The following is a 26,203-nucleotide window of genomic DNA, read 5'->3' as shown; positions in this document are numbered from 1 at the left end:
TAGGTTTCGCCACCTCCTTTGCTTGCCCCTCATCTTTGAAATCGAGCATAAATCAAGCCAATTGGGCATGTCTGTGGACATTTAAAAAATATTTGGAATGTGTTATTTAGCTTTTTTGTCCATCTTTACCTGGCACGGAAGGTTCCCCTCTATGAAATTAGACGGCAGTCTTTTCGCACGTTCAAAGAAAAGTGTTTCTTTGCAATGCAATGACCTCTCAGCATGATTTATTTAATGGACCTTGAGAAAAAAGATTAGACACAGAAAGGGTCTCAAAGCCTTGATAGCAACCAAACTTCGCTTGGTGAGAAATGGCACAAATATACATTTTTCTTCTAAAATGCCTGGACAAAATGAGATCTGTCACAACCAAGGCTTTTTGTTAATTTCGGAAAACTGCATAACACATTTACATATGCAAAAATGCAAGACAGTAAATTACTGTTAATTAAATCTGTACTATTCTTGACTCGATAGGTCACTTCGTATCCAGAGCAGTTACAGTCACAGGCCGCGGTGTATCAAAATGCTAACGGAACAAACAGCAACTCTGGCAGGATCAGGAAACATGACTGCCCTTAAGGCTGTAAGATACTCGACGCAAGTACATGACAGCAGGTGCTTCTAACTACACAAGCTCAATTTCGTATGTTGTTTAGTTTAAAAGGGCTCATTGTTTCTGCAGAGTGGTGCAATAGCTGAAATGATTGTGAAATGTCCGCTTCAGTTCGAAGAGAATTTTGCTGAGCAAGCAAGTTTAAGTCAATATATTAATTGCGACTAATCCGGATAAGGACACATCCAGTTTCATGACACAGACTTTTTAAGGTAACTCTATTGCCCCCTTTGGTACTGAGGTTTGTTACCGCCACAGTAACGCAAGAATGCACATTAAGCATGTTCATTCGGACCTCGCGTTGGCAACACGTTTGCCAAGCGCTCTCATTTGCTTATGCATACTTGCATAAAGTATGCTTCTGGTCTTACACCTTGCATGCGGACATATAAAACTGCATCTTTTATAAGGTGGAGGTGTGACTTTGGACAGATATCTTGGAAGCTAACTGTTGTGCCACCGCCAAGCTTGGTTGGTTTCACTGGTCAATTGTGATATTGTGTGTGTCAGTGAGCAAGGGGGTCTCTTGATAATTCAGAGCCATGGTTCACACATTACTGGAAGCTCCAATTGTCAAGACCCCCTCATACAGCCCTACTCCCTGTGGTATTCCAACAGCTCACAGTCTCTCTTGGCTAACTCGTGTTTCATTCTTTGGCAATTTGCCCTAATGAAGTCCCAGAGGAGCCTTCAGACCTCTGTTCTTTTCCATATTTAATCATGTTATTTTAATCTGGAAGATGAGGAAGCTGCTGTGTGTGAGAGCTCGTATACACAGGTCATTACAAGGGCTAGGTAGCCATGAGGGGGAATCAGGCTGTGGTGTAGGGTCACTTGGGTGTTCACTCATTAAACATCCATGCCAGGGATGTAATTAACAGTTCCCTGCTTGTAGAGTTTGATTATTTACTCTGTATGTATAGCAGTAATAAAGCATCATTAATTTTGTATCAGCGCCAAAGCTGCTACACATTTGACACCTTCAGTGTTGGGATTTGGTGTATTTTTAGGGCCTTGATTGATGATTTGCATTCGGTTTGAACCTGTCCTGTTAACATCAGAGTGAACGTGGAGGAAAGAAAAAAAAAAAACATTTAATCGGCTTTCAATGTTTTCCTTTTGAACTTTGGAAGATGAAAAAGACAGTTGTATATGATACAGCATGCTCTCCTGGCCCACAATAAACTGAATACCATAAAGCAAAGCGTGTTAAACGGCATGTTCAATGCACCCACATGAAGGAGTGTTTTCTTTGCCCGTCATATGAAGGAACCTCATGTGTTTGTCTCTGTTTTCTTGTCTTAGTTAACTGCATGCGTGCAGGGGTCCAGCGCCATGCTCTATCCCATGCACTGGCAGCACATCTTCATCCCTGTTCTTCCTCCTCATCTGCTGGACTACTGCTGGTAAGAGCTCTGCTCATCTGCACAAGTACACAAATACACTCACACAAATGTCTCATTTGTATCTCACTCAGGCTTGGGCTATGCTGCTTTCTGAGCTTTAGACCAGTCTGTTTTGAGTGTTTAGAGGATGATTTAGGCCTTTCGAGAGATTTGTGTATTTGCTTGTACACTCACCTAAAGGATTATTAGGAACACCTGTTCAATTTCTCATTAATGCAATTATCTAATCAACCAGTCACATGGCAGTTGCTTCAATGCATTTAGGGGTGTGGTCCTGGTAAAGACAATCTCCTGAACTCCAAACTGAATGTCAGAATGGGAAAGAAAGGTGATTTAAGCAATTTTGAGATTGGCATGTTTGTTGGTGCCAGACGGGCCGGTCTGAGTATTTCACAATCTTCTCAGTTACTGGGATTTTCACGCACAACCATTTCTAGGGTTTACAAAGAATGGTGTGAAAAGGGAAAAACATCCAGTATGCGGTAGTCCTGTGGGCGAAAATGCCTTGTTGATGCTAGAGGTCAGAGGAGAATGGGCCGACTGATTCAAGCTGATAGAAGAGCAACTTTGACTGAAATAACCACTCGTTACAACCGAGGTATGCAGCAAAGCATTTGTGAAGCCACAACACGCACAACCTTGAGGCGGATGGGCTACAGCAGCAGAAGACCCCACCGGGTACCACTCATCTCCACTACAAATAGGAAAAAGAGGCTACAATTTGCAAGAGCTCACCAAAATTGGACAGTTGAAGACTGGAAAAATGTTGCCTGGTCTGATGAGTCTCGATTTCTGTTGAGACATTCAGATGGTAGAGTCAGAATTTGGCGTAAACAGAATGAGAACATGGATCCATCATGCCTTGTTACCACTGTGCAGGCTGCTGGTGGTGGTGTAATGGTGTGGGGGATGTTTTCTTGGCACACTTTTAGGCCCCTTAGTGCCAATTGGGCATCGTTTAAATGCCACGGCCTACCTGAGCATTGTTTCTGACCATGTCCATCCCTTTATGGCCACCATGTACCCATCCTCTGATGGCTACTTCCAGCAGGATAATGCACCATGTCACAAAGCTCGAATCATTTCAAATTGGTTTCTTGAACATGACAATAAGTTCACTGTACTAAAATGGCCCTTACAGTCACCAGATCTCAACCCAATAGAGCATCTTTGGGATGTGGTGGAACGGGAGCTTCGTGCCCTGGATGTGCATCCCACAAATCTCCATCAACTGCAAGATGCTATCCTATCAATATGGGCCAACATTTCTAAAGAATGCTTTCAGCACCTTGTTGAATCAATGCCACATAGAATTAAGGCAGTTCTGAAGGCGAAAGGTGGTCAAACACAGTATTAGTATGGTGTTCCTAATAATCCTTTAGGTGAGTGTATATACACATTCACTTATTTTTTAAATCATACTTTCTGCACAACAAAAATAATATTTAATTTATTGGTCTGTTACTACCATGGTGATCCTAAACATGCAAAACTACCTTCTGAAATACCCCACTTCTTAATTAATATCTTCCAAGTCTCAGGGGATTTATGAAGGACTTGCTTTATTACAGCCAATGTCACCACACCGAGTCCAGCAATTATTTTATAGACGTCAGGAACATGTATGTATATGCTTGTGTAGCAAACTGATTTCCAAATGCCAACTGTGGGCTGAGACCATGACCACACTCTTAACTTATAGCCCAGCTCTATAGCTACCATAACATCCTATACCCTTAAATTGATGGACTTGTGCTGCCATGCTTGACACCAGAGCCTTGTGTAGCCTTGCAGCAGAGAAAGTGTTTGTGGTCAAATACAACATTCATATAAATGCAGTCTTATTTTGTGTCAGTTAGAAAAGCTAGGCCATTTGATAATATTTTAGCTATTTAAGTATACAAAACAAGATTATCATATTAGATTTGAAGATCATGCATTGGTCATTATGAACGATATATGGAATGATGGGAATAAGGCTGTCATAACAAAGTTAGACTCGCAGACAACAATGACATGACAGAGCTGACCCAATGCGTGTCAGTGTGCCTGCATGTCAGTTAAATCCGTGGCCTTAACAGATGCATTGAGGGAGACTGTAGCTTATTAGCCACATAACCTGATTGAGTGAGCACAGTAGCGGCTACCCAAACCTATCTAATTACAGAGCCCTGCCTTGTTTCTCTCTGTACACGAGACTCAAAAGTGACGCTAGGCAATTACACTAATCACCCTCACTGCTCAAGAAGGGCTCGTTCCGGGAAACAGCCGAGGCTGCTAATAAAGTTTAGTTTCTGATGCGTGCTGCGTCAAAGTTATTTGTCAATTTACAGTGATCCTCATTTATTATTATTATTCTGCCCAGAATTGATGTTACATGTTTTTAAATTGTTTCCCTTGTGTCAAATTTGTTCTGTAACAGGTGCAGATACGTTTCAAATCATTTTAAGTGTATCTACGACATGCATTCATTTGTGAATATCGTAAAGGCAACACTAATTTTGGACATGAACAAAATCTCAATGTTTTTTTTGTCTCTTTAAAATAGGAATATTTTGTTCCCAAAATTGTGTATTTTAAGTTAAACAGCTGTCTGTTGCAATAGAAGATAATGGGTAAATATTCCAGATTAATTTTGTGCTTCACCAATTCCGTCAACCATGTTGACCAAGTTGTCATAAATAAAAACACAATGCCATTTAATGAGAACAGCCTATAGCATTATGAATAAGGGTGAAAGGTTATCAACTGTCGGAGTTTACATTTATATAACTCAATTTATAGAAATGACTTTTAAAGATCTGTCTACTATATGGCTGCAGATGTTTTAAAAAGAAATGGGGGATAGACGCTTTTATTTTTAAACTGCTTTAAATGGCTGAACCAGCTTCCTCCCCTATAATAAAAGCTATTTTCATGTTGCTATTAGTTCTGTTCCTAATGAACGTGGTTTGTTTCTGTTCCCAACAGTGCGCCCATGCCATATCTGGTTGGAGTTCATCTCAGCCTGTTAGAGGTAAGCGACATTAATCTAATGTCAGCGGCTGTTCATCATCTTTAAACTGTTTGTATCTGGTGTCTGATCAAAAGCAGACCACTCAGTTGCAGTCACCACAGCCAGTCACATCTTCCCAATATTACATAAAACCATTATTATTTATTTACTTCCTTTCACTCTGTCGTGGGCATGAGGCCATTTAAAATCTGAAACCATCACATCACACTACTCAAACCAACAAAACCATATGAGATGCTAATAACGGCATTTCTACTTTGATGCCTCATCGCCGAGAACAGGGAAACCCACAGAAATTGACACATTGTTTTTTACTTTTCATCTCCCGTGCGCACACGAGAAATGAAAGAGCTGGAGATACGAAGGAGAAACAAAGAGATGGTGTGTTTGGTTATTAAGATATGGCATGTTGGTTAGAGGTAGACCTATAACTGCACGCACAGATCCGATAGTGCTGACAGTAGCGGCAGTGCCGGTGTTTATCACACGTTCACCCACTGACAGTCCACACCACCCCCCACCTCAATACGGCTGCACGTAATTAGACCAAATCAACGCATGGGCCGCCGTAACAGCGACTGTCAAAAATGACAAACAAGAAAATTTTTACACACTTGGCTGTTTCCCCCACCTGCACTGGAGGAATAATTATTGTATTTGTCGCCACTACCGTGACAACCATTGTGTGGGAGCATTACACCACTCAACACAGTGGGGCTTCATTCAAAGTGCCTGAAAAGAGTCTGCTTTTATTAATATGTGATTAGCTAAGTGAAATTACTTTTTTTATTTTTGTAACATTTGTTTAAGAGCTCATAGTGGTTTTAAAACCATTTACTGAGTAAATATTCGACCGTGTCTGTGTAGATTTGTTTTAATTGTCTTAATGGCCAGTTTCATTAATTAATATTGATTATAAAATATTGAGTCTCATCCCTGGATGATTTTTATAGAAATTGTGGGAGCATAGATGTTTTTGTATCTTTGTTTTGTTTAACAGAAAAAACATTATTCATAGTTTTGTCTGGTTTTCGTTTATGAGAAGCCAATGTTTACATCTTGACTTAATCCATTTAAATTCTTGCCTTTTTTAGTCGGCTTGTGGAGGTTTGGATATTTTTGGATGAAAAATGAGAAAAATATTTATTTTAGTTTCTTTATTCAAGACACATTTACACCTATCAGCCTCAACATTAAAACCACCGCTTAATATCGTGTAGGTCCCCCTCATGCTGCCAAAACAGCTCTGACCCGTTATCTTTTCACCTTTCTATCATGGCCAGCATTGAGTTTTTCAGCAATTTGTGCTACAGTAACTCAGTAGTGCTACAGATGGGCTAGCCTTCGCTCCCCACACGCATCAATGAGCCTTGGGCACCAATGACCCTATCACCGGTTTACAGGTTGTCCTACTGGGAACACCCCACAAGACTTGCTGTTTTGGAGATGCTCTGACCCAGTCGTCTAGCCATCACAATTTGGCCCTTGTCAAAGTCGCTCTGTAAATAATATGTTCTGCATAAAGAAACTACATGTGTGGAATTTTATTGTTAACATATAAAAATAAGAACATTTACATTATTTATTACATTTGAAGGTCCAATCCTCATGAAGACGGATGCAGGAAGTGCGAATTATCAGGAATGTGTTTGTAACAGTGTATTGTGTTTTCAGAGAGTAAAGAGCAGATCTCTGGATGATGTGGTCATTCTGAATGTGGACACAAACACTCTGGAAAGCCCCACAGATGACCTGCACAACCTGCCCAGTGATGTGGTGGGTGTCCCAAAACAACAACAACAACAACAACAACAAAACCCACACACAGATACCCAAACAAATGTATTTAGTTCTAAATGCGAGCATATCACACACAGACTATTATTTTATGAAAGCAATTTATAAATACAACAGACTATAACCCTACCTCTAAAATGAAACTTTTAGCTTTTTTTTAAAGAATAAAAAAACATTATTAAGTATTATTGTATATGAATCATTTTTACATTTTTAAGACATACCTAAAGTTTATCTTCACACACACACACACACACACACACTACAGGTCTTGCTCATCTCTCACAAATTTGATCGCCACTTTTGAACCTTTAGTCATTCTGTCTTTCTCTCTCTCTCCCCCACCTGCACATTTAAACAAACACACTCTCTCTCTGGTCAGAGAACACAATGTGCCTCTGTCATCTCATCATTAGCAGACGCTGCCATGAATCCTCAAACTGCGCTCTGTAAACTCGCCCTTTGACGTTAAATGGCCGTCACAATTCACCGGTCATCAGATCTCACCCTGTTTTTAAACTCCTGCTTTCATCTATTTTTTTATTTTTTATAATTTGAATTGTATTTTTTTTGCACAAAGAATGCCTTTCTGCCTGCCCAGTGCCACATCTTGCTAGTAGTCTAGAATTTTCTGAAGGCATTGGGAAGAAGGGGGCCAATTATTAGATTCTGCTTTTCTGCCACCTGCCAGCACCTTCTCCCTTTAATTAATGTTTAGGTGCCACGGTTAGAGCAATAGGAAGTGCGTCCAGCATCAGAGTCAGAAAGATGTCTGTAATTTGTCCCTTTGACCAGAAATGTATATATATTTTTTTATCATTTATTGTTTTTTTTTGTTCTTGCTTTCTTAGTTTCCCTCCTGCTGGGGGGTGCATTTTAACACTCATATATGACTTGGTGGATCCCGCTGCTGTCTGTCCAAGCAGAAAAAGGCAGCCTGTTATGTTGTTCCATCTCAGCACTGGCATCCCATTTGTAAATTAAATTGCAAACCGAGAGTGTCATAAAAAAAAAAGTCTGGTCTTTTGAAACTAACGGAGGGGAAAGATAAAAAGCTCTTTGTCTTCATAGCGTGATGAATTAAGTGGCAGCTCAATGTTTGCTTTGATCGTCTCGTTCAATTTTTCATTGACTAATGATAGAACATATTCAGCATATCATGTTAAATTACCCCACCTGAATGTAAATGTCACCTACAATAATATATTTATCAATGCAAAAATTCATTTTTCTCTCACTTTGGTTATACTTTTGGGGATACTCAAATTCATAACTCAAGATTGAGATATATTTTGTTTTTTCATTTTCTGCTTAAATTGTGTCACATGGCATTTGCTACAAGTGTGGCTTGCAAATCAGTATTTCTAAAAGAACTAAAGAAGATGAGAAGTGTCAATAGATAACGTTTAATTACTTTTATTTTAATCCTTTCATTTGGTAGCCTATTTTAATTTAGTTTTTAATTATTTAAGTATACCTCAAGTTTACACTCAGTTTATTTTATTCACAAATTTTAGCATTTCCAACCACAAAAAAAGAAAATCAATACATTTTACAACTAAAGCAAAATATAATATAACTGACCCCGGAGCGTTTCTTTTCTTTTTTTTTTTTTTTTTCTTCCTCTAAGTCTTATTGATTTAAGCCGAACCTTTTGAGATTCATCTAATTAAGTGTTTGAAGGCCTTTTTTCCTTTTATTTTTTACCATGTGGACTTTGTTATTTAGAGAGTCTGACCACCAGACCTGCTTTCAGAGGGGTCAAGGGTGACAGTTGTCACGAATTACCTGGCTCTTTTTTTCAGACGGGAGCCTATGCTGTGCTCTATGCTGTCTGTCACGTAATGGCACTTTTTTCCCATTTTCACACATAATATTTTAGATTTATTGACTATTAGAAATGCTACCACGCCAGTAGCAATTCCGTACTGTGCAAAGCCAAAGATTATACAAATAGTGATGATAATTGGCGTAGCGCAAAGAGGATGTGGCGGACGTTTGTAAATAATTTTAAACATGCTTTTTATTGGAAACATCAGAAGTGATGGTTGAAAGTCCTCTACATGCTTTGAGAATGTTAGGTGGTTGTGAATGTGCTCTATCTATAAATCAAATTCTTAAAAGCACCTTTTCAAACCTTGTGTTTTTTTTGTACAATATGTCAAAGTATAATAAAAAATGTCAGTAATGTAAACCAATCTTTTTAGTGTAACTGTTAAAGCTAACTTTTTTCTAACTAGCTTTTCTTTTGTTTTAGAACATATTTGTAGCTGAAGTTTTTATCGTACCATCAAGATGCATTGCAAACTGAATTTATAAATATGTAAGACATTTTAATGATGGGAGGTTGTTGATTTTGCAAAAGAAAAAGAAAAAAATTATGTTGAGAGGAGAGTTTGCTTGTTCACAAATAAATTAAGGTGTTTTCTTCCTCCTTAAACATTGTGAAACCGTTGCTTTTTTTATTTTTTATTCAATTATAATTGGTTTTGGTTGCGAGGAATGGGGTGTTTACTTTTGCAGTCATTAAAACCATCTAAAAATAGAAAATTATGAATCCGTTGTGGTTCCAAACAGCTAAGCATGCAGTGTTATTTGGATGTGTTTTTCTGTTCACAGGTCCTGTATCAATCCTTAGACGTTTCTGATCAAATATTATTTTTGACTTTATTACTCTTGTTCAGGTTTCTGCAGAACCATCATATACCTTTTCAGATTCACAGTCTTGTTTCTACTTTTGTATCATTCCGGTTGACTTTCTTTCATCTCCTATACACCGCTTATATTTGTACGTCTGTGATTGATCATGTATGTTCTCAATCAACAGTGAAAATTCAAGTTGGCACACCCATGTTTATTAAGCTACCAAACGGAGGTTAACAATTGAATCAGAGAAAGTGCAATATTCCTGCGCCGCCTCTGAGATCACTCACCATGATGGTTAATTGGGATTCATTCTTTTTATTTTCAGAGAGAAAACAAAAACAATAAGTACATCAGCTGACACACCAAACAATTACTGTTTGGGGAAAGTGTGAAAGTTTCGTTTTTCAATGCTTGTTCTATTTTTGAGGGCAGCCCGAATATAAGCCCATTTAGAACCCTCTTAAAAGAGCAGTTTTGCTCTTCTGTCTTAGTGTGCTGGTGGGCTTTATTTCCACCCCTGAGAGGACTAATGCATTGTCCAGCCCTGAGGGCTACACTGTTAATGGTCTGTTGATGAACAATAACTGTACTTGATTGTGCCCTTTTTTTTTCTTCTTAAGATTGGGTTGGAAGTTGGAAAGCGACTAAAATTAAATGCAGATGGCTTTAAAATACCACACATCATATTGTTTAAAACAGTTTTATAAGGATTAAATGTGTTTTAAAAATGTCAAATAATTTTGGGGGGGTTTTTAATGTGGTGGTGGTGTTTTTTTTGTGTTTTGTTTTTTTTTTGCAAGTGACAAGGTCAAAGTACATCTTGCACAAAGTAAAATCTAAAAACATGCACATTCATTATGCTGTATACATTGTAAATACTAACTTGTAAAAACTAAATTAAACATTTTATCATTCTATAAGCGATGCATTTCAGTTCTTTTACATGCATTTTTTTGTTTGACTGTTAAATCACACACACATAAATATGAAATTTAATTAGTTTATAATAAATAGAAAACATAAAATGTAAGTCCTTTTTTATTTACTCTAAAATGTATGCATAAAGTCAGCAATCCTTTAGCATTGGGGTTGAAATGCGAGTTGTCTTTGTGTTTCTGTAAAAGGGTGTGAATTCAGTCAGCGTGTACATATACTTTTCAACCTAGTGCACATCAAATGAAAGCATCAGATTTTCATATCTATTTCTTTTTTTCTTTGTAGTCCCCTAATTGCCTCCCCACGGCTTTCCATCCCTGGACAGAATCCTTAACAAAACATATTTTTCCCTCTGTCTTTAAAAGACTTTCAGCCATATTCTTAAAGGGCCACAATGTAACCTGATGATTTATTGTTTGAGCTGATTTGTTTACATGCGTGTTTAACGCATGTTAATCATGGTGATTGATTGTTTAGTTTATGTTGTCTTTCCAACCTACATTTTCAATTGCAATCGAATACTATAGAACGTTGATAAAATATCTATCATTTATTTTTAATCCTTAATTTTTGTTTAAATTGTATTTAGTTAGATTCTACCTGTTTCCACCATCATTAGTCATCTTTTTAAAGATTTACAGTAGGTAGATGGATTTCCATACATGTTTTCTGTAGAAAGTCTTTAATGCCACTCTAAATATCCAGCGGGGCTGGTAGACAGTCGTCAAATCTGTCAGATCTACATTTATAGCTCTGGAAGAAGAAGTGTAAAATATATGTGTGTGGATGTGACTGAGTGAACCGCCTGTCCACGGCTTGTCCAGTTCAATGAATTATAATCCCTTGACCATAAACCGCTCCGCTCTCGAGGAGGCGTGTGTGTGTGTGTGTCAGAAGTGGTGTTCTGTTGAAATTCACGGTGTATAATAGAAGCCCACCGTAAAGCAGATCTCCATGACTTCATCCTTTAGAGCAGGAGACAGTGATGCACCTGCTAATTATCATCTCCAGCTGGTGAGTTAAATGGAGATCTGTTTTCTGGGCAACCTCTGACCCCATGCTCTTTACTTGATGCACTTCAAACCCTGTCGGGGAGTCCATGCAGTAGAGTTTAATGAGGCCTTGTTTTTGCCCTCTGTGGGCTCAGCGAGTTGGAGGCTGCACTTTTATCCTTAGCTATCCTTGCTTGATGTAAATTGAAAAGATCACAGCTATGGGGAGAAGACCTATAGTGGAAAGGCCTCTCTGCATAGATTATGAATATCATAACTCAACATACCCCCCCACCCTTCTCTGTTTCCTCCGATCCCTTGGTTCCCACCTCCTACAATACCATAGATATAATTGGACCCAATGGGGGACTCTCCCTTTGATCAGATCATAGGCTGAATGACTTTACACCTAAAAATGTCACTGCCAAATAGGTTTATCACCTGTTGAGCCAAGCTCTACTCTGATGCCACCCCCCCCACACACACACACACTCATATCTCATTAGTGCTACTCAAAGTAAAGAAGGTAATTAGCCTGACTGATCAATTATGCCAATGCTTGTGCTACTATCAAAACCCAATTATTAAATTGAAGTTTATCTCCAACATTACATTTGAATGGTGATGTCAGGAATTGGCTAATTTATAAATTGAATATTGAGAGAGGAAATATTGCATTGTAGTTAACAGTACTCAATTCTGTAACTGAGAATTTTTGGCAACAAATGTTGTTCCAAATATTTTTTTTACCATGTAAATATATTATTTAAATAATAATTTAATTATAGAAATAAATACATCTAAAATTATATTATAATAAATATAAAAATGCTGTTGTCTATATATATATATATATATATATATATATATATATATATATTCATTCATTCGTTCATTCATTCATTCATTCAATAATGTAGAATATAAGAAGATTGTTATTTAACTTATAATTGTAATTTTAATACCATGCTTGGTTGCATTAAACCCATATCTGTGCTCAATCTCTTGTTTTACCTAATTCTGCTTGCCTACTGGGTACAGGGTAGATTCTCCTGTGTGTGTGGCATTTTAAATTCTTTGATTCTTCAAAAATGAAGACTGTTTAACGAATTGTTTGGGGAGAGTGAGAAAAGTGAGAAAAAAGATGAAATGTTAATATGCCGCCAACTTTACATAAACATAAAAGCACGTAGCCAGTGTGAATATGGAGATGACGCTTGTTAATTTTGTGTCGCTAAACTTCCAGTTTGATGTTTCTGAGCATTCAATCTATCAGCTCAGGGAGATTGAGAAGAAAAGGCATATCCTAACAGGTACAAACGTAACAAAAAAAGACAAAAGATGACAAAAAAATTTATTCTGTCCCAAATGAAGAATGAAAATGTTTTGAACACCCTAAAGCCACTCAACACGGTCAGTGGTGATATGCCCAGGTGCGCTTCCTACTTTCCTCTTGGTATTATGTGGACTGCCTAAACCACCTTTCTTGATCTTCCCTAATAAAAAAAGCCAAACTGATTATTGATATGCATGCTGCTGAGGGTGAATAGCAGGCTTGCATAAACATTTCCAGCAGATGGTAATACACACAGCAGCATACGTAATCAATTTGGTTGACCTTACATTACCTGGATCAAGCTCCGCTTCATGGTTCATCCCTATGTTTTTGTGCATCGCTGTGTCTGATGACAGGCTTGGATGCCTTCATACAGAAGGCTTTGAGTGTGGGATAAACCCTCAATAGGTAACATTCAAATATTCTTTGCTTTTTGTCAATTTTATGTGAATTTTTTTTAATATAAATTTAGATTTCTATTTTGCTCTGGGTTCAATTAAAATAAGTAAGATTAATATGGTGAAAAGGAAAAATCCTTCAAAAACCTAGTTCTTACAAATGTAAGCTTTGTGTTTTGGATGTTTTTAAATATTTTCATACCATTTTCATCAAAAGTTTTGATTTAATGACTCTACAAATATTAAGGGGTGTAACAATAACACAATGGGCTCTATTTTCTTGAGCTCAAAAAGCTATATGTGCTACAATCGTGTGCTCCGTCTTATCCAATTTTTGTGAGGGCGCTAATTGTAAGTGCAATTTTCGTGCCAGCCCTGTTGTAAGCGAACATGTCTGTTTTCAGCGCAAATTCTAAATTCAGTTCCTGCATTTGCACTTTTGAGATTCCACCTTCCATGAAATTATGTCCCTGAAATACACTGAAAGATGTTTAATGAAACAAATATTTATGAGATTTGTATTAAACTATCTTTAGGTCATGGTTTATTTTTTAATTATCATTATTATGTTTGTATTTATGATCTACTAATTTGTGTTGGTATTTTCCACCTGTTATTGTAGAGCAACTTTTACATTACTGCAAAAGGGGCCGGTTGGAGAGAGTAAAATATTTGGATTTGGTATGAATATTTTGACCACTTTGTAATTTTAATGATATTTTCACTTGGCCCTGCCCATTAGTGCTTTGCGAGTGCAGTTTTGCCAATACCACTTGTTCCTAGGCTTAGTGCATGCTTGCACAAAAATAGCAAAACTTCATGCCCATGTCTATTGACTTTGCGTATATGACTTATGGCACAGTGCTGTGCTTGGCGCTCTTAAGATAGGGCCCTCTGTCTACACCAGACATTAGCAGTGCAATGTGACAAAAGCAGATTGCTCTCATTATAAACAATGATGGTTTTACACTGGATCCGTCGCATCTTGTTGCACAGACAGTAAACAGATACTCCATTCTATTTTTCCCTGTACATGCTGGCGCTACTCCTGCCAGCAAGACAAATAAACTATTTAGAACGTTCGCTTTGACACGTCCAGTGTAGACAGCCTCGAAGAGTAGCGACGTGAGCGCTCGCATCTGGGGTAGACAGATTGTAAAGGTAAAAGTAATCTATTGTCTAATCTAGAGTGTACATATTTTAATTATTATTTCCAAAACTCACAATTGTCATGTTTTCCTTGAGAACTTAAGTTTGTCTACACTAATAATTTATATTTGTCTTGCACTTTTCACAATACACACAATTTCAAAGCAGCTTTATAGAAAATCATGCCTTGTTGTCTGAAAGCCCCTGTGAACAAGCTGAAATGACTGTAGCTTGGAAAAATATCCTTTGTGTGTTATATAGTGGTGAAAAAAAAGAAACTTGGGTGGAACCTGACCACTGGTTTTACTGAGATATATATATATATATATATATATATATATATATATATAATACATAATATTATTTAAAAAGTTTGAGCAAAACCGATCGGCACACACAATGTTTTTGTGGGCCCTTTTCCCCATTTCACTTTCCATCTAAACTTTACCAGCATTATTACCGGTTTATAGCATGTGTTACAAGTCCACAGATTTGCACGGTGATGTCAGCGTAAATAAAATGACGTTTAATGTACTGTAGCGCCAGGACATGACACCGTTGTTTGGCAAATTTGACAAGCTGTACCACTACAGTACAATCTACTTGCCATTTCCCATTGATCTTCTCACCTATGTACTGTGTGTTAGTTTGTTTTTCTTGTGAGCGCTCAGCACCCCCTATCGTGGGAGGAGATGGTTCCGCAGCTCTCAATATTGCGCTGCTTGATTTTAATTACACTATAATGTGTTTGTTAACGTATCGTACAATACATATGGTTTTGTATAGTGAGTGTCACATCATGCAATACAATATGATACAATATATTTTACACCCCTAATATATATAAACATGGTTTACTACTTTATATTTAATATATTTTAACCTTGTAGTGAGACTTTTTGCAAAGGTTTTGCTCAGTGTTGTCTGCTGAATCCGAAATTCACAAAATTCTCCAATGTTTCTTAATGTCTATGAATAGTCAAAGTCTCCTGGCAGTGATCTCAGTCCTGTATAATGCTAGTTAAAGAGAACTAAAAGGAGATCCATGGCAGACAAAAATAGTTAAATCATATGCATGTCAAGAGATTTAGGAAGTAGATTGAGTATGAAAATGGGGAAGGGTGAGAAACACCAAGATTCCCTGCCAAAGACATTTTGCTCTCTGGCCCCTCCAAAAGCATCATAGCTTCACCCCTGCGCACTGTGCGATTGCTTCAATTAACAGAGCAGCAGGTGCTCTTCAGAGATGGAAGGTTTTTCTTTATTTCTGTCTTTGTGTGTGTGTGTGTGGGGTGGGGGGGTGACCTGTAAATATGACACTTCACACTCTGATTGGGTTTGCCTGTCCTTCCACCAATTTCAGAGGTGTTAATTTAACTCTCTCTCTCTATCTCTCTCTCTCAGGTCTCTAGTCTGAAGAGTAAGCTGAAAAAGCAGTCCACTGCTACAGGCAGTGGTGTGGCTCGGGCCTTTCTTCATGCTCAGGCTGCTCTGTTCGGCTCCTATCGGGATGCTCTGAGATATAAACCTGTAAGGACTCTCTACAACCACATCATTACATTATCAAGAAAATATTTTACGTGTAATGAATCAATAACTCAAAATCAGTTGCTGATGTGAGTGAGAAGGAGACAATGGAATGATATGAGAGACATGAAACTAGCACAGCTATGTAGTAAATCAGCTGCCTGGGACAACGGTCAATTATGCTGTTTCGTGGTCATTGTACAAAGATATTTGATCGCAGAATGCCATGATTGACCAGTCAGAATCAAGTATTCAATAATGAATTTTCCCTGCGCTAGGCTCACAAAATAGAGTAGAAATGTATTGGTATTTGTTCCGAATTTTTATTCTTTGCTCCTCCTCATACCTCTCTTAAAAATGTACAATTCATAACATAAAAATAAACCGTAAGCTAAAGAAAAATAGCTATCCTTATTTATTTATACTGGTAGAGCCATCATTTAAAGCTAGAGAAGCGATACCCTGTTTCAGAAAAGGAAAGCATGAAGGCAAATAGGGATAAATAGGTGCAAGGAAAGGTGGGCCTGTCTGTATCACCCAAATGTCAGATGTTGAAAAGCCCAAACAGTCTCTTTGAAGTTTGCTTTCAGTCCCTTTGTGGTCTTTTCAGACTCTCTAAACTCCTGAAATGTGTCTCTCGTTTTTGAAAGCGGCATCGAGGAAAACAAAGTACTCTCTCTGTTTGTCAAATATGGCCATCTTTGTTGGTGAGGCAGAGAGTAATTGGTTAGTGTAGACCCACAGAGTGAAGATACATTATTGATGTTTCAGCGGTTGTGCACTAATTGGCTTTTCGCCGCCAGAAAAAAATACACACATGCTCAAAACAGGCGAGTCTGCGCAACTCTTAAGTGCGCCTTCAAAGTGGTGCCTCAATTGAGCACATTGTCTTCAAATCTACATGGAATTAGTGCTGTTTTCATTCTCTTTTTTTATGAACCGAAGGCCTTCAGTCACACCACTTTCATTTGCTTTGCTTGAGTTTTAAAACAAAATCTCAAAAATGGAGCACTCTTTTGACAGTCAGCCCTGGCTCGTTAAAATTCTAAGAAGTCGAACAATTGAAAATCAGCCTTTTATGCTGGTTTATTTTGATTAATATTTCAATTGATTTTTACTGAGGCACAAAAACACCCTTACTTTCTTCACAATGAGAGCATTGCATTGAAATCACTGCATTTGTAGAAATCTTTTATTATTAAGCCAGTAATTTATGCATAATTTCATAACATTCCTCCAAGAGAATGCTTAAACGCATCTGAAATGTGATAGCAATATTTGATTTTATACATCTAGTATTTCACCAGCATTACTGTCATCTTCTGAGGTAATGGCTTATCTTTCACACACTGCATTTCTTAAGAGGCTCTTCCATTGAAACTAATCATCTGTATGAAATACCGCTCTGCTTAATGGAGCCCATGTGCTTTCCCATCAGCACCTTTGCAGAATGCCTGCTTCTAACTGAGCTGTAAATGAAACGATGCAGGGAAACTATAATTAGCTCCCATGCAAGAGTCGGCAATCACAAGCTTATTAAGGTCATTATAGTCTGCTACCTCATAGGTCTCTTTTTATTGGCCCCAAACAGCAAAAACGTAACAGATACTCTGATCAAACTGCTTTTAAGCCACATCCCTTAGTGGTTATTTACAATTACATTTATGCATTTGGCAGACGCTTTTATCCAAAGCGACTTACAGAGCACTTATTACAGGGACAATCCCCTGGAGCAACCTGGAGTTAAGTGCCTTGCTCAAGGACACAATGGTGGTGGCTGTGGTGATCGAACCTGCAACCTTCTGATTAACAGTTTAGTGCTTTAGCCCACTACACCACCACCACGACTGGTTATGAAAGTGATTTACGCAAATTTATAATTGAGTTGGGTTTATGATGAGAACACAAAAGATGAGTACAAGAAATGCTAGTGCAAATATCATGAAACACAATTTGCTTAATGATTTTCACAAAATTGTCACATTTAGTGCATTTACTTGCACACATATACACTGAAAACTACCAAAAGTCAGACAACCCAAGAAAAACTGCTTATTCTCTGCTTTTGATGTCAAAATGTAAACCGGCATTCGAAAAATACATGTGCACATCGGATAAGTTGGTAAGAATGCCACTAAAGGTGTCTACGTGTTACAAGAAATCGAAGGCCACTTATTGAGGCTTTGTCCACACTAATACTGTACGTTTCCGGTTGCATCAATTTTGCTACGTTTATATCTCTCATTCACACTAGATTGGCGTTTTCTTCCACCGAAAACAGACACTTTCGAAAACGGTCTCTAGTTCTACATACTTTACCATTTTTTTGTTTCCAAACGTAATTTTCTAAAGTTCTTAACCGAAAAAGTGTTAGTGTGGACGAGACCTGAATAGAATGCAACAATTTACCTATGAAATGTTTTACTAACAATTTACACAGAGATTTGTTCTGCTTGTGTTGCATGGAAGAGGCTCACTGTGTTTTTATCCCTACAGACCTTACCACAAGTTTCCCACTGATAAATAAGATCTAAGTATACATATTCTATCAAGCCTTGTTGCTCCATTTTGTTGGCTGTTTCTATTCTCTTTATGTGACTCGAGGAGAAATTGAAATGATGTAATTGATTGCAATGGGTGATGATGATGATAAACAAGTGAGCGTAGTCAAACAAAAGTTCTTGCAAGTCTCGGATGAAGCATCACCGTTTGCAGGAGTTTTAGCCAATAGCGGACTGTCTATTGTCATTAAATAGAGCTTTCTTCTCCCCAGGGAGAGCCAATCAGCTTCTGTGAGAAGAGCTTTGTGGCACACCGTTCCAGCACCATGAGAAGTTTCCTTGAGATGGCCGTGAACCTGCAGCTTTTTAAGCAGGTAGAGGGGAAATGATAAAATAGACACTCACATTTTTCAACATGTTTTTTAGCACTTCTACCTCCACTTTAAAACCCAAAAACATATTTTGTATTGTTTTGTGGTCCAATCCAATTTTACATTTGCTTACTTTAAATATCAAACAATTGTAATTTTGTCCAACAAAAATTGCAATTAATAAATTGTGTAAATTTCAAACACTTGTGACAAATTGCCCCGACCTGACATACATTATATCAAAAATACCCTTGAGAGAACAGTTCAACCTTTCAGTTAAAATCTAAACTTCATTATATAGTTGACTATTGCCTGAATATATGCCAGTGTTGTGTTGTTGTGTTAACTTGTTTGCCCAACAGCTATTACAAAAATAAGATATTAAAATATTTGCACCCTTGGTAAATATGATTACGGTAAACAAGGCTTTGAAAACAAATCTCCATTGTTTATCCTTTTGATCTTTCATTAAAACAAATCACAATAATCTAATCTTTAATTGAAGTAAAACTATTTAATGAGGAGAAATATCTCATTATTAAATAAATATTTTTCACCAAAATGCATTGGCCATAATTATTGGCACCCTTTTATTCAATAATTGTTGCAACCTCCGTTTGCAGAGATGACAGCTCTGAGTCTTCTCCTATAATTCTTAATGAGGTTAGAGAACACCTGGCAAGTGATCCGAGACCATTCCTCCGTACACAATCTCTACATGTCCTTCAAATTCAGAGTTCCATTTTGGTGGACTCTCCTCTTCAGTTCACTCCTTACATTTTCTTTGGGGTTCAGTTCAGGGGACTGGGATGGCCATGGAAGAACCTTGATTTTGTGGTCAGTGAACCATTTTTGTGTTGATTTTGATGTTTGTTTTGGATCATTGTCCTGCTGGAAAATCCAACCAGGGCCCATTTTAAGCTTTCTGGCAGAGGCATACAGGTTTAGATTTTTTATCTGTTGGTATTTGATAGTCCGTGATGTCATGTATTTGAACAAGATGTCCAGGACCTCTGGCAGAAGAACAGCCCCACAAAATTAAAGATCCAGCACTACATTTAACTGTGGGCATTGGGTACTACTTCATCTCTGTGTGCGCCAAACCCATCTCTGGTGTTTGCTGCCAAAATGCTCTTTTTTAATTTATTTTTTCTTCTAACCACAGAACTCTGTTGCATTTGAAGTTCCAGTAGTGCCTGGCAAACTGAAGATGCTTAAGTTTGTTGTTGGATGAGTGCAAAGGCTTTTTTCTTGAAACCCTATTTAGTTTGAGACCCCAAGACCCAACAAATTTCTGCAATTCTCCAGCTGTGATCCTTGGAGATTATTTGGCCACTTGAATCATCCTCCACACTGTGCGTGGAGACAATATAGACACACACCCTTTTTCAGGCTGATTCTTAAGGTCTCCAGTTGATTGGAGCTTGTTAAGTATTGCCCTGATGGTGGAAATGGGCATTTTCAATGCTTTGGCTATTTTCTTATAGCCACTTCCCATTTTGTGAAGCTCAACAACCTTTTGCCACACATCAGAACTATATTCTTTAGTCTAACCCAATGTGATTGATGATTAAGGGAATCTGGCCTGTGTACCACATATTTATTCCCCTGTGAAACAGGAAGTCATGGCTGAACAATCTAATAGTATATCATATCAATTTCAAATATGAATGGGAATGTACGGATATATTTTACTCATAAAAATTTCTAGGGGTGACAATAATTGTGTCCAATGTGGTTTGGAGAAAAATAGTTATTTAATAATGAGATATTTCTCCTCTTTCAATTGTTTTACTTCAATTAATGGTTGGATTTTTGTGAATTTCTTTTTAATGAAAGATCAAAAGGATAAACAATGTAGATTTTTTTGGAGTCACGTGATGTCATGCGAGGAGCAAATGTGTAAACGACGAGCTCTGTGCACTTTGCTAGTTTTTAATTATTTGTATGTCATAAACCGGTGAGATTAAACGCATCCTGCTACAAAACTGTTCTATGAAGTCAAAATCCTCAGGCTCTGGAGATATTAAAAGATACTTTTCTGAGTATTGCTCAGAAAAGCTGAAATTTCTGAAGGGCCTACGGACCAGGGACTCTGTTTGGAAGGTGCGGCAGGAGAAATCCAGCGTCAACTGTCCACTGTTATACCTTCTATCGGCTGGAGTTTTGTGGAGTTTTTTTTTTTATAGGACATTGGAAGGATTACGTCATCTAATGCACTTATGAAACAGCCGGCTTACTGAACATTCGTTTGACAGTTGGCAGCTGGAGTTTGTTTTGTGGATGAACACACCTTCGAGACAGTTCTGTGAATGAATCTACACATTCTTTGTGTTTATTCTGCATATTGGCTGGAGTGTGTTTTACAGAGTATTTTCTGTTATGTAATTGTGTCTCACAAAATTTCTATAGAAGCACCGGAATTGAGCAATCCGACAGCAAAGTTGTCGTACACGGACTCTTTGAGTTTAGAGGGATGGAAGCCTGTTGGCGCTGTCGTGTGCAGGGTTAATGCACACTTTTTTCTGTTTGTTTGGTTCTGGGGGAAGTTCGGGGTTTAATTGTTGCACTAATGGGGAATGTGGTCTTTATAATCTTGTTTTTGACACACAATCTATGTTTTCTAATATGTCAAAATGTCACATATTAATATGAGTGGATTATCTCTCTCCACGTGGAATGTGAACGGATTGGGGCACCCCATAAAATGAAGGGAGGTTATTTATTTTCTCAAATGTGAGAAATATGATATAGTGTTTCTTCTAGAAACGCATCTTTTCCCGCAGGAATCTGCAAAATCTGGGAAGACATGGGGTGGTGGACATGTTTTCTTTAGTGCTGGATCGAGTAAGAGCAGTGGAGTCATTACAAAGGTGTCAAACAAATTAAAGATAAGGAAGAGTGATTTGGTGTTTTAGCAGAAATTCAGGGGAAAGGTTGATTTTGGCTAATATTTACACACCTAACGCTGATGATCTGGGCTTTTATATAGATCTTGAAGGGAAGTTGCAAGCCGTTGGCACCCCTCATGATATAATATTGTGAGGAGACTTTAATCTATTGATGGACTCAGTCCTTGATCATAGTGAAGCAAAAGTGTGTAAGTCCCCTAGAGCAACAGTGACGCTTCATAGGATGTGTAAATATCTTGGTCTTACAGATATTTGGAGAGTTTGGAACCCATCTGGTAAGGACTATAAACTTTTTTTGTCAGTCCATAAGATTTATTCTAAGTCCCTCATTTCATGTGTTGTGGATTGCTCAATTGGAAACATCTTGGTCTCAGATCACGCCCTGGTGAGTTTGGAGGTGTTGCCACATATGGAGAAAAAGAAATCATATAGTTGGCACTTGTATGTATCCCTTTTGCAAAATCCTTATTTCCACCAAATGTTAAAGGTTGAAATCAATGATTATATGGAGACCAACTGGTCCTCAGCATCCTCTATGGGCGTGGTTTGGGAGGCACTTAAAGTGTTTCTTGGGTCAATTTATACAGTATGCCTTATCAAAAAATCCAAAGCACAAGAACTCGTGGAGTTGGAAGAGAATATTAATGTACTGAGACAGAACAGAAGCGCCGAATGTCATATGATGGCCTCAGAGATTTGACCCGATTGAAATACAGATATTATACTATTTTGTCACGGAAGGTGAAGTATTGATGCATAAGCTTTTCGCAGATGATATTTTATTATTCGTCTCCAACCCCACTAGATCTATGCCTTGTCTCCACAGAATTATTAATTCCTTTTCTAAATTCTCAGGTTAAAGAGTCAATTGGTCTAAATCTGACAGCGTACTGCCCAGTAACGGATTTTCAGCCAGTTGGCTTCCAGTGGCCCAAACAGGGCATAAAGTATTTGGGCATTTTATTCCCAGCTAATATGTGTGATTATAGTTAGATAATTTCTACCCTTTAATTAAAAAGGTTTTTGAGTAATGTGGGCAGGTGGGCTTCATTACATTTATCTATGATTGTGAAGGTTAAGGTTATTAAAATGAATTGTATTTCAAAATTCAACTACCTGCTACAATCTCTCCCTATAGATGTCCCCCCTCTCTTATTTCAAGCAATTTGATAGCATAGCATAGTGAAGTCCTTTATATGGAACGGTAAGCTTCCCTGATTACATTTCGACAAGTTACATTGGCCGAGATTTTGTTTTATTATTATGCATTCGTTCTCTGACATTTGGCTCTTCGGGTGCTTCCACTTGAGAGAGCCCCTCCCTGGTTTCGTATTTCATAAGGAAGTCCTAGTCTAGGAAGTCTAGGAAGTGAGTGTTAAGATCTTTTGAGAATTTGGTTTATCATTTTGTGATTCCCAGATCTCATTTTTATAGGTATTTACAGCTGCACCATAGATTTTTTTGGACCCCTTATATAGACTTGGTCTTAAAGACACACCCACCTGCTGGTGATGCCAATGAGATGTTGGAGACACAATCCATGTTTTTTGGGGGTATGTTAAGATCCAAGACTTTAAGGACATTAAAGTCCATTAAATATATAAAAAATTGGGTTCTGACTAGCATTATGATTGGCAGACAAATTATTTTAAGGGGTTGAAAATCGGATGGAGTGCCACCATTTCCAGAGTGGTGTGTGAAGATGGGGAGGGTGGCAGCTTTTGAGGATTTGTCGGGTAGAAGGCTGGGGTTTGGGGACTTGTTTTTCAGGAAGTGGAGTAGGTATTTGGTGGTTTTGGGGGACTCATGTGTGCATGTATGTTTATTATATATATTTTTTTATGTGACCACGGGGGTGTTCGTTGGGGTTAGGGTGGGGTTGGTGTTTGGGGAGGGATAACAGTGATGATTAAAAGATACATTTTGATTCAGTGTGTATGTGTTGTGTTTTTTCTTTGAATCAATAAAAAAAATTGTATTACAAAAAACAATGCAGATTTTTTTTCACAGCCTACTTTGCTCATATTTACCAAGGGTGCAAATATTTTTGGCCACCACTGTACTATACAAAACCACTGCTAGAGAAAATACACATTTGTTTTATTGGACTTTTGACTAAAAACCTTATTGTTACTGAGATATGGGCCAACTCGTGTGACAGCTCACCCTGGTCTCCCCTTTAAAAGCCTCTGAACAAGATATCCATTCAATGTATTGCATAGTAATTCTTAAGAACTGTGAGAATTGCTATCTTATTTGAACCATCACTTCCTCCTGCTTTATTTATTGCCCTGATATAGAGCCTCTTCTCTTCCTCCTTTTCTAAAGTCTTAATTTATACCTGAAACAAGCAGATTCACAATTAATCGCAGCTTCTTCCTGAAGCTTTTATTAAATCCCTGATAGTGACCAGCAGTTCAAAGACATCTCCACCTCCTGCCTGTGCAGTAGCTTCGGGAGAGCCCTTATCTCCAACTTGGCCTTACTGCAAAAGGCCAGCGCCACTTAGCCCTGTTCTGACCATGAACCACATCCGCTTGGAGGCTAGCCCTGCCTTGAAACATGCATAGGCTGGCTGCCAAGAGATTGCGGGGTAAGTCTGTTAGCGACGACCTGCTTTCTGTGTTCCAGCGCCTGATGCTAACTCACGATTGCCCTGCCAGCGTGAGATCTTGCAGCGCTCTGGCATCTCCCTTTCTCCCTGTCTGCACGGGTCCGGTTATCTGGTGCTGCCTCCAGACTCTTATCAGTACTCCCTCGACACCTTTAGAAGCAGCACAAAACAAATTCTGCTTTCTGGTCTTTGTGTTTTTCAGTACAGCGTAGTTGCTATGAAAGTATTTAGATGCTTGGACATTTTCCAAACAGGCACTGCTGCTGTTTTGTTTTATGTCACAATTAAATAACAGAGATTTTAAAGTACTTTATTCTTAATCATATCTGTATTTGCAAAAAATATGAACAAAACTGCAATCAAATTTTATCTAATGTGCTGCAATAGTGGGGTTTTCCTATTAAGTCAAACTCCAGGATTCCCCCAATGCACTTGAACATATATACAGTACTTGGATGTGAGGGACATTAGTCGATATTTGGTTTGTATTAATTGGTATAGTTTCTGTGCTTTTTCCCTTTTCCCACTGTACTCCCAGAAATGTTTAATTCTTTCCGCTGTGTTGACTTGTTGATATGATGTAGGGCTGTTCCATCGCACTATTCAGAAATCAGTAAGAACACTACCTATGCGTTTACATGGACACATAAGCTCCATTCTCTGGGATAGACCTAGGTGTGTCAATTTTTGTGTGCACTACACCATTTGCAGTTGGTGCCCTGTGACTCACAGTACTCATATACACATATACAATTGATCGCAAGAACTTATCGAATACACAGTGTATCAACTACTCGACCATTCATCCCCGATTGAGGCCATGTACACCTGGTATTAATATGCTTTTTGGGTCCGATTACAAATGTACAATCGAGACAGATTACCATTTAACCTGGTCGTCTGTTTTGACCACTTTTGTTTGGATTTCAAGGAGAGAGTCTCTGATTTCATGATGGCATACATCTGTCATTACGTCTGTGTATTTCTGAATGATAATAAAGCGCAAAAATGTAAAAGAAGAAAAAGAAAGCGCTAGAAGCCCGACCTACACAATATTAGGCGGGTGGTTTTAATGTTGTGGCTGATTGGTGTAAGACCATTGGTCGTGAGATCTGAGATTTCTCGTCGTGGACCTGTTGCCAACTCAAAACATCAAAGGAGAAGCTGGAGTCGTGTAGACCAGTATATCATAGAGACTTGCAGGTGGGCTCTTTTGACTTGGGCTTGTAAAGGTGAAAGTATACTTTGGTTTTCCACGTTCCTGTACATCTCGCACACAGTAAACTTGACACAAATGTAGTCGTCAGCACAGTATAACGCCAACTGTTCACAGGTCTAGAAAACTAGGCTGCAAGTGGACAGTCTGACAATGACTGTGCTAAAAATATCACTAAACCGTAGTGCCCATATGTAAACGTGTCCGTACAGGCTCACAGTCAAAAGATTGTACTTTGATACGCTAGAGACTGAACAGCACTATGAAAAACTAAGTACACTCTAGCCTTAAGCAGCCACTTAGCAATCACCTGCAACACTCAGAACACCTTAGCAACAGCAAAAGAACGCGCTGGCAAGCACTCACTACACCCACAGGCAAGGGTCATTCACATTTTCTTTAAAAATGTAAAAGTCTAGTTTTATTTATTTTTGCAGATAATGTATTTTTGGTTAATTTGTGTTTGTCCAATCACGTTTTGTACATCATAATTATGACATACCTTGTAGGGCCATTTTAGGGGGAATCCTAAATCCATCTCCATCATTTAAGTGTTTGCAGACACAAACAAAAAAAAAAGCAGGTAGGAGCAGTGGCTGGTATTGTTAGTCAGTGTCCAATTAATGGGCTGGAGCTTGTGTCTGTAATGTGATACTGAAGGCAGGGTTTTTGTATAGGTGTTAATTTGGCCTGATTATGTGCTCTAATTGGGCTGTAGTGTGGTGGAGACTGAACCTTGTGATCACATCACTCATTAAAGAGATTACAAT

The 26,203-nt window shown here is 38.2% G+C and overlaps 1 protein-coding gene across 1 annotated transcript in view; it reads left to right on the top strand.

The window, feature by feature from the left end:
- LOC127641302 (DENN domain-containing protein 1B-like) overlaps positions 1-26,203 on the top strand; it is a 122,204-nt gene that overhangs the window by 72,833 nt on the left and 23,168 nt on the right. Inside the window, exons 10-14 of the mRNA XM_052124211.1 lie at positions 1,922-2,022; positions 4,993-5,038; positions 6,713-6,814; positions 15,697-15,822; positions 18,593-18,694. Of these exons, the coding sequence (XP_051980171.1) occupies positions 1,922-2,022; positions 4,993-5,038; positions 6,713-6,814; positions 15,697-15,822; positions 18,593-18,694 (477 nt within the window). The remainder of the gene's footprint in view (positions 1-1,921; positions 2,023-4,992; positions 5,039-6,712; positions 6,815-15,696; positions 15,823-18,592; positions 18,695-26,203) is intronic.

Source organism: Xyrauchen texanus, chromosome 50 (genome assembly GCF_025860055.1).
Source record: "Xyrauchen texanus isolate HMW12.3.18 chromosome 50, RBS_HiC_50CHRs, whole genome shotgun sequence".
Taxonomy (NCBI): Eukaryota; Metazoa; Chordata; class Actinopteri; order Cypriniformes; family Catostomidae; genus Xyrauchen; species Xyrauchen texanus.
Note: the sequence above shows the minus strand (reverse complement) of the source record. Positions and strands in the feature narration are given on the sequence as shown.